Source organism: Chinchilla lanigera, unplaced genomic scaffold (genome assembly GCF_000276665.1).
Source record: "Chinchilla lanigera isolate Chin_1 unplaced genomic scaffold, ChiLan1.0 scaffold00080, whole genome shotgun sequence".
NCBI lineage: Eukaryota > Metazoa > Chordata > Mammalia > Rodentia > Chinchillidae > Chinchilla > Chinchilla lanigera.
Window position 1 is genome coordinate 1682334 of NW_004955481.1, and position 10823 is coordinate 1693156.

Here is a 10823-nt window from a genome sequence, read left to right on the forward strand (position 1 = left end):
GCCGAGCCGGCGGGGCAGGATGCGGTACCGGGCGTCGGTGAGCGGGGTTGGCGGGCAGGGCGGGGGTCCCGACGTCCCTCCGCCTCGCGGCGCCGCCTCGGCCCTGCCAGGAAGCGGGCGCGGCCCAGGAATTTCGGGTGGAAAAAAATGTCCCGGAAAGTTGCGGGGGAGGAGGCCGAGGCGGGAGAGCGGGAGGACGCCTGGACCCCGGCGGACGGCGCTCCGGGGGACGGCTGGGAACCGCGGGACCCCTTGCCCGAGGGCAAAGGGGTGGGGCTGCGGCGGTGTTTGGCTGCGCTTCGGGCAGAATTGGAGGGGGCGGCGAGGAGCTAGTCTGGGAGAGGCAGGCCGGGAGGGGGGGACCCCCAGCCAGAGATCTGTGGTCGGAGTAGACCTCGTTTCTGCTGTGGGATCTGCACCCACCCCACCATCGCCTTACTGTTCTCTGACCTTTGGGATTCTTGAGGTCAGTTTCCTAACGCCCCCAGACCTCAGACCCGAAGAGGGACCTCAGCGTTGGGTGTGGGATGACGGTCTTGCTATGCTTATAATTGTAGGGCTCCCCACCCAACAGTGGTAGCTGGGCTTTCCCTGGTAAAACCCCCATCTCCTACTTCTGAGGATTCCCAGTGGAGGAGGTGTCTGTGGGGAGCCCAGCAGCTGGAGTGGGGACGTGGTCCCAGCCCTGGGTGGGAGAACTGTGGCCTCCGGTGTGGGTGTTAAGTCCAGCTGGGGCTGGAGGCCCTGGGGAAATCCCTGTCCTGGTGGGAGGAGCTCTTGTTTGGTCCCCAGACAACACTTAACCCCTGGAGATTAGGGGGTGGAAGAGGAAGAGATGGCCCCGCCCTCCCTGCAGAATTCACTGGGATGTTTGTCCTCCAAAGCACCTGTCACACGTGGCCTAGAGCTAAGGGACTTGAAATCACCTGGTCTCAGATCCTCCCGAAGAGGAAGCAATGCAGGGGGAGGAGGAGATTTGTCCAAGGTCAGCATAACATTCTTTCTGCTGTTCGAGGAGTTCCTTCTCAGAACTCACCTTTGTGTACACAGAGCCAGCCCCTCGTAGGATTCTGTGGCCTGATTCCTACGTCTGCCGGATCCTGGGTGCTGCCATGTGCTGTGTCCAGGTCCATGTGGTTTCTTTCTGTACTGTGCACTGGCCTCCTGTGCCCCAGGCCTGTTGTAGCCAGCGTGTTCTGTGTCCTGTGTCCACATGTCCCTGCATTCCCTCCCGGTGCTGCACGCATGGTAAGAGACGTGGTCTTACCTGCTGGCTCTGACCCTTCCCCATGGCCCATTTCCTGCAGGCCCTGGGCAGTGACGGGGTGCGGGTAACCATGGAGAGTGCCCTGACCGCTCGAGACCGGGTGGGGGTGCAAGACTTTGTGCTGCTGGAAAACTTCACCAGTGAAGCCGCCTTCATCGAAAACTTGCGGCGACGCTTCAGAGAGAACCTTATTTATGTGAGGCCAAGTGGGGAGATGGGGGAGGCTGAGGGCACAGAGGCAGGGCTGGGGGGAAGGAGGCACCAGGGTCAGGTGCCTCTGGGACAAGCTTCTGATCCTTTTTCCCTGACTCTTAGACCTACATTGGCCCTGTCCTGGTCTCTGTCAACCCCTACCGGGACCTACAGATTTATAGCCGGCAGCATATGGAGCGCTACCGTGGGGTCAGCTTCTATGAAGTGCCACCCCACCTGTAAGTTATTCCTTACCCCTCCAAGAGTGATCCCCCATCTAACCCTTATTCTAAAATCATCCCTCTTTCTCTCTTTCACACACACACACATACACACACACCGTTAATTACCATACATAACCAATCACTATAGGGTTAAAAGAGGAAGAATTGAGATCCCTATGATGAAAGTAATCGCTATGTACATTTAAAATGTACCAACAAACTTAATAAAGAAAATAAAAAATATTTAAAATCACCATAGGGTTACTCCAAGCCCCACCAGAGATGACTCTCTCAACTCCATCTGAGCAGGACCCCCGGCCTCCACTGCAGATCACGGTCATGACATCCTTTATCACTCCACCTGGGCATGGTCTCCCAACCTTAATGACCCTGGAATGATGACCTTCCAGCCCTGCTGGGGTAGCTTCCTCCTGGGTGACCTTGAACACATGTCCACCTGGAGTGATGCTCTCAGTCCTCTGTCTGAAAGTGACCCGTCCATATTCATGAGGGAACCCTAATTCCCATCCTCAAGGGTATAGGAGTGGCCCCCAGTCTTACCTCTAGGGCTCTACCCTATGCAGTCCCTGGTCCTCCACCCCGCCTGACAAGCCTCTGCCCCAAGGTTCGCAGTGGCTGACACTGTGTACCGGGCACTGCGCACGGAGCGCCGGGACCAGGCAGTGATGATCTCTGGGGAGAGCGGAGCAGGCAAGACGGAGGCCACCAAGCGGCTGCTACAGTTCTATGCAGAGACCTGCCCGGCCCCGGAGCGAGGGGGTGCAGTGAGGGACCGGCTGCTGCAGAGCAACCCAGTGCTAGAGGTGAGGGGACTGCAGCATCTGAGACGACAGCAGGTCAGAGAGAGAATGCCGGGTGGCCCTCATAGCCCCTGTCTACTCCTAGGCCTTTGGAAATGCTAAGACCCTCCGGAACGATAACTCCAGCCGATTTGGGAAGTACATGGACGTGCAGTTTGACTTCAAGGTACCTGTGGGTGTGTGAGGGCAGAGGGAAGAGCGTCTTTTTATTAGGCTACATATTCGTTGAGCACCTACCATGTGTCAGGTACTATTCCACTAATAGCAATGAAACCAAATGGACAAAAAGTCGCTTCACTGAGCTGAAGGTATAGCTCAGTGGTTGCATATTTGCCTACCACACGTGGGGCCTTAGAATGGATACTTTGTACCACAAAAGAGAAAGAAGGAAAGTCCTGTCTCCTGACATGGTAATTCAGGCCAGGAGAGAAAGTACAATTACGGAAAGGATGAGAAGCAGTTGCAGTTTTAGATATGGCAGATAGGTTAGGCCTCATTGAGAAGTGGCATTATAGTAAAGGCTTGACAGAGATAGGGCAGCAAGCAGGGCAGATATCTGGAGGAAGGAGTCCACACATCTGGGACAAGTGCAGTGGAGGGGTGTTGGTGTGTTTGAACCTGGCAAGGCCAGATGGCCAGAGAGGAGAGCAGGAGGGCAAGGAACAAGAAGGGACCTGCCAGATGGCTCAGGTCCTTTGGGGACTTTATGAGCTTTTGAGGTTTGTTTTTGTGTTTGCCTTTACGATGCTAGGAATTGAATTCAGAGCCTCATGCGTGCTAACTAAGTATAAGCTGAACTATTGAGCTACATCCTGGCCCTGCAAGAGTTTTTTTTTTAGCTTTGAGTGGAAAGGGGTTACCAGAGGATTTTGAATAGAGGCTTCTCATGATCCAGCTTTCCTACCAAAAAGGTCACTCTGTCTGCTTTGTTGGGAATAAATGGTAAGGGAACCAGGCCAAGCAGGGAAACCGGTTAGGAGGCTGATGTAATAATGTAGGTGACAGATGACAGTGGCTCAGGCCAGTGTGGCTGCCGTGGCCGTGGAAGCAGTGGTTGGCTTCCAGATGTTCGCAAGGTTAAGGCGGCAGGATTGGGTATTTGGACATAGAAAGTAGAAGGAAAAGAGGCTTTGGGGAGGACCACAATCTTCTCAGCCTGAGCAACTATTGGGAAAACACAAACAGGAGCTAGTTTGAGCAAGCGGAGATGAAGAATTCAGTGTCAGACCTGTTGATTCGAGGTGCTTCTCAGGCATCCAAGTGGAGCTGGCACATAGTAGAATCTATTCATTTCTTTGATGAAGAAACTGAGGCCAGAGTGGGTATTGTGCTGAGCTGCACCACACAGCTAGTGTCAGAGCTGGCATGAGAGGCCAGGCCTGTAGGAGAGAGAGCAAGGCAGATGGATTCTGTTCTCCGGTTCTTCTGAGTAGTCCCTATTCTCTGACCACAGGGTGCCCCCGTGGGTGGCCACATCCTCAGTTACCTTCTGGAGAAGTCCCGAGTGGTACACCAGAATCACGGGGAGCGGAACTTCCACATATTCTACCAGCTGCTGGAGGGGGGTGAGGAGGAGACGCTGCGCAGGCTGGGCTTGGAGCGGAACCCCCAGAGCTACCTATACCTAGTAAAGGTGAGTGGCTGGCAGACAACACAGGTGCCACCCAGGCGACACAGTGCCAGAACTGGCAACCCAGCTATGCCCTTTCTCTAGGGCCAGTGTGCCAAAGTCTCCTCCATCAATGACAAGAATGACTGGAAGGTTGTGAGGAAGGCACTGACAGTCATTGACTTCACAGAGGATGAAGTAGAGGTGAGGGCTTTTCTGGGGACCCTCCCTCTCTTCCTGTCACACCCCAAGATCACCTAGTTTTACTACTTTTTGGCAGTCCTGGGAATTGAAGCCGAGGCCTTCTCACTGACCTGTATCCCAGCCTTTTTTATTTTTTATTTTGAGACAAGGTCTTACTAATACTGAATTACCCAGGCTGATCTTGAACTTATGATCCTCCTGCCTCAGCCTGCCAGAGTATGGGAATATAGGCATGCGCCACTGTGTCTGGCTGCCTTTTACTTTTCAAACCCATTTCTACCTCGAGCCTCCTTCCCCTCCTAAACATGTTTCCACCTATTCCCTGCTCTATCGACCACCTGCTAGTTGCCCTCGGGGGGTTCCCTCCACCACCCTGGAACCACTGCCTGCTCTCTGGCTGCTTCCCCAGGAGCTGCTGAGCATTGTGGCCAGTGTCCTGCATCTGGGCAACATCCACTTCGCTGCTGACGAGGAGAGCAATGCCCAGGTCACCACTGAGAACCAGCTTAAGTATCTGACCAGGGTGAGTGCAGAAGGCAAGCGGGGGGCATCTGGGGCAAGAGCGAAGCCACCCTTACCACCCCCTTCCCCACTCCTGGCAGCTCCTCGGCGTAGAAGGCTCAACTTTGAGGGAAGCCCTGACACACAGGAAGATCATCGCCAAGGGAGAAGAGGTGAGGCTAAAGCTTTGCCACAGGGCAGAGAGGTTCAGGAAGTCCAGGTGACTCCCACTGCCATCAGCCCCCCTTCCCGGGTCTGCTCGGTAGTCCTCTCAGCAGTGCCAGAGGGACATAAGACAAATGGCTCAGGGAGACACAGTGACCTGACCAAGGTCACACAGGAAGAGAGTGACAGACTCCCACCTCCAGGAATGAGACATCTTATTCCATGCCACCTTCTCTGGCGTGGCCACTCTGTCCTCTGCTGGTGAACCAGCACCACCAACACTGTCCAACCCCCGGGGCTCACTGTAGCTCAGAAAAGGAGCGTGGTCATAGCATGCTGGTCTTCTACCTGAGTCCAAAGGGGCGGTGGGGTGGAAGAGTCCTGTAGCACACATCTCTTTGTCTAACTATGTGACAGCTCTTGAGCCCACTGAACCTGGAACAGGCGGCATATGCGCGGGATGCTCTTGCTAAAGCTGTGTACAGCCGCACTTTTACCTGGTTGGTTGAGAAGATCAACAGGTCGCTGGCTTCCAAGGTGAGCACTTGGTCCATGCTGCTTCCGCAGCTGGCAGGGAGGGTGGTCAGAGAGACCTGGGTCTGGGAGCTGGGGTCACAGGCCTTGGGACCCATGCCCTTGGTTAAACAACTGGTCCTAGGACGCTGAGAGCCCCAGCTGGCGGAGCACCACAGTTCTTGGGCTCCTCGACATTTATGGCTTCGAGGTGTTTCAGCATAACAGGTCAGTGCCTCCATTACCCCTTGTCAGCCTCTCCTCCATTCTTTCTGTCCCAGTCCCTCTCCCTGTCCTCATCCCTGTCATTCCTGCCTGATGACTCCCCTAGCCAGCCTGGCCCCTCTTCTGTGTCTCTTAACTCAGATGCCCAGGGCCCTGGCCCTGTCCTTTTCCCCACCCCCAGACTTTCCCCCTGGTGCTATTGGAGGTCCTTCTGTTTGCTTGCAGCTTTGAGCAGTTTTGCATCAACTACTGCAACGAGAAACTGCAGCAACTCTTCATTGAGTTGACACTCAAATCAGAGCAAGAGGAGTACGAGGCAGAGGGCATTGCGGTGCGTGTGAGCTAGGAGTGCCCTGTGCACAGCGGGAAGCCAGGCATAGGGGCTCCCCGGAGAGGGTGCCAGATGCCGCAGTGATGCCCTCCTCCTCTTTCCCTGCAGTGGGAGCCTGTCCAGTATTTCAACAACAAGATCATCTGCGACTTGGTGGAGGAGAAATTCAAGGGCATCATCTCCATCTTGGTGAGTCCTCTGCTCTTCTAGGCTTTATTTTGCCCCTGGCTAGGGGACCATCCCTCCCCTGCCCATCTCTCTGCAGGCCACTGCGTAGCAGGTGGGGGTGTGGGGCTGGCAGGGTGGGGCTGCCCAGTCTGAAAGCTTCCTATGGGGCTCCCTGTGCTCTTTCCCCTTTTACCTGTGTCTGTGCCTCCCCTCATGTGCCTCAGAAGCTTCTTTGCTCTCCAGCTTCTCCCCAAACACATCCCTCACCCTGTGCCCTGCCACCCAGGATGAGGAATGCCTACGCCCTGGGGAGGCCACAGACCTGACCTTCCTGGAGAAGCTGGAGGACACCGTCAAGCACCATCCACACTTCCTGACGTGAGTGGGGATGCTGGGCTGCTGGTGCGAGAGCTCATTTAGGCCAGAGCCTGTGGAAGGTTGGGCTCTGTCTACAAAGGTAAACATAGCCACATGGCCGGGGGTGTAGCTCAAGGGTAGAGCACATGCCTACCATACACAAGGCTCTAGGTTCAATTCCCAGCCCCAAAACAACAAAAAAAAGAACCACAGCAGGCATGGTGGCATACACCTATAATCCCAGCACTTGGGAGGCTAAGGAAGGAGGATTGTTGCGAGTAGACCATCCTGGGCTACAAAGTAAGCTCAAGGTCAGCCTGAACGGCATAGTGAGACCCTGTCTCAAAAAGACAAAAAAAAAACAACCACAGGAGATCTCTAGGGAAGTACTAAGTTGGGGACAGTTGCACTAACTGCTGGTCCTCAGCATGGCTTCCTCCCTATTCCTTGAGGTTGGAACTTGCTAAGTTTTTTTTTCTTCCTTACTTGGAAACTGCTTTTTATTTAAGGAATCTCCACAGTGGGGAGGGGTGGGAATAGAAACCAGCACCTTTGTCCCAACTAGTCCTGTATACTTTGTGTGTATCATCTTTTAACCCGCAGCCACCCTTTTTGTGGCACTGGGGATTGAACCTGGCCGCTTCACACTGAGCTACACCCACTGGCCCTTTTTATTTTTTATTTTGAGACAGGGTCTTGCTAAATCACTAAGTTGCTCGAACTTACGATCCTCTTACCTCAGCCTCCCAGAGTGCTGGAATTATAGGCATACACCATCATGCCTGGCCCCAGAGCCACCCTCTAAGGAGCTGTTCTTGATGTTTTCCCCACCTTCTGAGACTCAGAAAAGTGAAGTTACTTGCCCAAAATTATCAACATCTAGATTGCAGAGCTGGGACTCCGTCCCAGGATTGTCAAATGCCAAAGCCCTGAGCGTTGTTTGCTTAATAATATATTTAAAAACTTGTTTCTGATTATAAAAATAATATTGCTCATTAAAGAAAAGTTGGAATGTGAGCAAAAGCCTCTTACAACCCTGTCACCGAGAGGTCATCCTTGTTAACAATTCCAGGCATTTCCTTCCTGCCTTTTTCTATACGTTTTTTTTCCTAGTTGAGCATTTATTGTCATAAGGCTCAGAGTAAAGTTATATCCTGAGCATTTTCCTGCATAACTTATTCATCTACTTTAAGCATGTTTATAGTGTTTAGCCCATTGGTACTTTTTAAAGTACAATGGGCTACTTTTAAAGTACACTTTTTAAAGTACCAATGGGCTAAACACTATAAACATGCTTAAAGTAGATGAATAAGTTATTTGACATTTCTTGCAATGGGCATAACCCACAGACACTCACAGCTCTCGCCCAGCCTCTGGGGACCCCTGGCCAGTGCCCGCTCTAGGTTTCTGCTAGAATAACAAGACTAGAAAGAAAGAGAAGAAAAGCAATAACAAGATTGACGCAGATGTCTTTGTGCCTTAAATCTTTGCCTGTGTCTCTAGTTAGTTGCTTGGAATAGTTTTGGTTTTTTTTTGTTGTTGTTGTAGTTGTTGATTGTTTATTTTGTAGTGCTAGAGATTGAATGCAGGGCCTCCCACATAATAGACAAGTATTCTGCCACTGAGCTACATGCCCAGCCCTGGAATAACTCTTAAAAGTATCAAATAGGCTGGGTGTGGTGGCGCACACCAGTAATCCCAGCACTCAGGAGGCTGAGGCAGGAGGATTCATGTGAGTTCAAAACCAGCCTGGGCTACAAAGTGAGCTCAAGGCCAGCCTGAACTGCATAGCAAGACCCTGTCTCAAAAAAAAAAAAAAAAAAAAAAGTACCAATGGGCTAAACACTATAAACATGCTTAAAGATTAAGTAATCTGTTGGGGTAGATTCCATTCGGCAAATGTAGTAGACAGCTCAGTCTCAGCAGAGTCACGAGCTGTCATGTAGCAGTGAGAGTGGCCCTGACCAGGTGTGCCTGGTAGTCTGGAGGCATAATAGGTCCAAGTCCTAGATCCTAGCACCGTGTGACCCTGAGCAAGGCCATCCACTTTTCTGAGCCTCAGTGATCTCCGTGCAAGGGGACTGATGGCCCTGCCCTGTCTGCCACATGACACTTGGGGAAGCCTAGGCTATGCCTGCCCCTTACTGGTTGGCTGGCTCCTGCTCTCGAGGTCTCCTCAGCAAGCAGGGGTATGGCTCAGGTCAGCAATCTGTAGCTTTCTGTGCTTGTCACCCCCAGACACAAACTGGCTGACCAGCGGACCAGGAAATCTCTGGGCCGTGGGGAATTTCGTCTTCTGCACTATGCTGGGGAGGTGACTTACAATGTGACGGGTGAGGATCCTGAGGTTGGGTCCCAATCGGGGGAGGGAGAGAGTTTTCCCTCACCTCACCTCTCATCTGCTCTCCCCCTCAGGCTTTCTGGATAAGAACAACGACCTTCTCTTCCGAAACCTGAAGGAGGTGAGGATGCTGGGGAGGGTGGGGCAGTAGGGAGCACCTGTCTGTATGCATCTCTGCTCAGGACTCTAACTCACTGCCATCCTCTCCCCTGCATTCCCCTACAGACCATGTGCAGCTCGAAGAATCCCATCATGAGCCAGTGCTTCGACCGAAGTGAGCTCAGTGACAAGAAGCGGCCCGAGACGGTGCGGAGGCTGTGGGATCGGGTGGGGGTGGGGCGTGTCTGAGCGAGGACAAGCAGCTGTGTGGGCCTGGGAGTTGGCGGTGTGAGGTGAGCATGTGCATTTGTTGGTGCCTGTGTGCACATCTGTGTGTGTCTGTAGGAAGCTGCCTGCCAGGAGCGTCTTCGTCTTCCAAGTATACACCTGTGTGTCTGCTGGTCACTTAAGCATGAGGGCCCACGTATGTGTCCCCGTGGCCGTGGGGGCGTCTGTGTGTATACCCTGTCTGGTGAGTGCTTGTGTGTGTTCACCTATTCAACAGACGTTTGTAGCAGACTTTGCTAAGCACTGAGGAATCAGAAGTGAGTAGGTATAGATGGGGCTGTAGCTCAGTGGTAGAGCACTTACTGAGCATGTGTGAGGCCCTGGGTTCAGTCCCCAGCGCCTCAAGAAAAACAAGTGCTCTCACAGGAATGTGCACTGGGTGCTTGGGAAACAGAAGAGGGGATAGCAAACTGCCTGAGGCGGGGGCGGGGCTGCAGAAGGCTCCCTGGAAGATGGAGCGCTTGAGATAACTCGCACGAGTAAGTGCTTTTTGGTCAGACGGTCCTGTGAGGGCACTACAGGCTGCAAGGGGGCCCAGTGCAGATGCAGAGACCGGAAAAGTTCAGGAGGCTGGCAGAGAGCCAAGTCATAACAGAGGGGCTGGGAAAGGGAGGTGTGGCCAGCAGTGCCAGCTGCAGGGAGAGCGCCTGGGAGCTGAGGGCAGAGGTGTAACTGATGGACGTGGTAAGAGGAGGGTCAGGGCAGCCCCAGGTTCCAGGGGAGGTCAGGAGGGAAGCAGAAGCCAGAGTGCCACGGCTGAGACATGCTTGTTGGAAGGGCACAGAGGCATGGTTACTACCCACCCCAGAACCCTCTCTGCCTCTGCTGGTTTCCGCCACACCCTCAACCCGCGCCTCCTGCTTGCCTCAGTGTCTCCTTGCTCAGGACACCTGCGCACCCTGTCCTACGCAGGCCACTCCAGGAAGCCCACAGATTCGGGTGTCCAGTGATGTCCCCTAAGTGGGCCTTTGGTTGCGAGCCCCTCAGGCTTCCTCCTTTTCCATGCCTAACTCAGGACAGAGGTCTGCCTCTGCCCAGTCCTCCAGACCAGTAACGTAGGCACCATCCTGGATCTTCACTGTCCCTATCCAGCTGCTTGCCGGACTTTGCTTGTCTGTTACCTGAGTATTTCTCACCTCCTTTTCCTCCACCCCTTCCCGTAACCGTTTCTCTAGGTCAGGCCTTGCTAACTCTGCTCTGAGCTGCCAGCCTGCCTGCTTCCGAGTTTCCAGTCTGTCCCACCTGACCCATCAGCCACACATCTTTTTTTTTGTACCGGGAATCAAACTCAGGACCTTGCACTTGCCAGGCAGGTGCTGTGCCGCTGAGCCGTATCCCCAGCCCAACCACGCGTCTTCTATAGAGATGTTTAAAAGTGCAGTTCTCTTTGTATCACTCACTCACTCTACTTTTTTTTTTTTTGGTCTTTTTTTAAGACAGGATCTTGCTAGTTCAGGCTGGCCTTGAGCTCACTTTGTAGCCCAGGCTGGCCTCAAACTCACAGGGATCCTCCTGCCT

General features: G+C 53.5%; 1 protein-coding gene across 3 annotated transcripts in view; it reads left to right on the forward strand.

Annotated features, from left to right (window-relative positions):
- The window catches only part of Myo1c (myosin IC), a 24634-nt gene that overhangs the window by 5546 nt on the left and 8265 nt on the right, over positions 1-10823 (forward strand). For 2 of the 3 annotated variants that reach the window (XM_005402623.2, XM_005402626.2), the window contains exons 2-17: positions 1308-1463; positions 1583-1698; positions 2309-2507; positions 2590-2670; positions 3958-4137; positions 4219-4317; positions 4727-4840; positions 4920-4991; positions 5401-5520; positions 5642-5724; positions 5947-6052; positions 6161-6241; positions 6507-6598; positions 8816-8910; positions 8993-9039; positions 9144-9224. In XM_005402623.2, the coding sequence (XP_005402680.1) occupies positions 1308-1463; positions 1583-1698; positions 2309-2507; positions 2590-2670; positions 3958-4137; positions 4219-4317; positions 4727-4840; positions 4920-4991; positions 5401-5520; positions 5642-5724; positions 5947-6052; positions 6161-6241; positions 6507-6598; positions 8816-8910; positions 8993-9039; positions 9144-9224 (1722 nt within the window). Of the gene's footprint in view, positions 1-366; positions 986-1307; positions 1464-1582; positions 1699-2308; positions 2508-2589; positions 2671-3957; positions 4138-4218; positions 4318-4726; positions 4841-4919; positions 4992-5400; positions 5521-5641; positions 5725-5946; positions 6053-6160; positions 6242-6506; positions 6599-8815; positions 8911-8992; positions 9040-9143; positions 9225-10823 lie in introns of those variants that run through there. The other variant, XM_005402627.2, reaches the window with a different exon arrangement.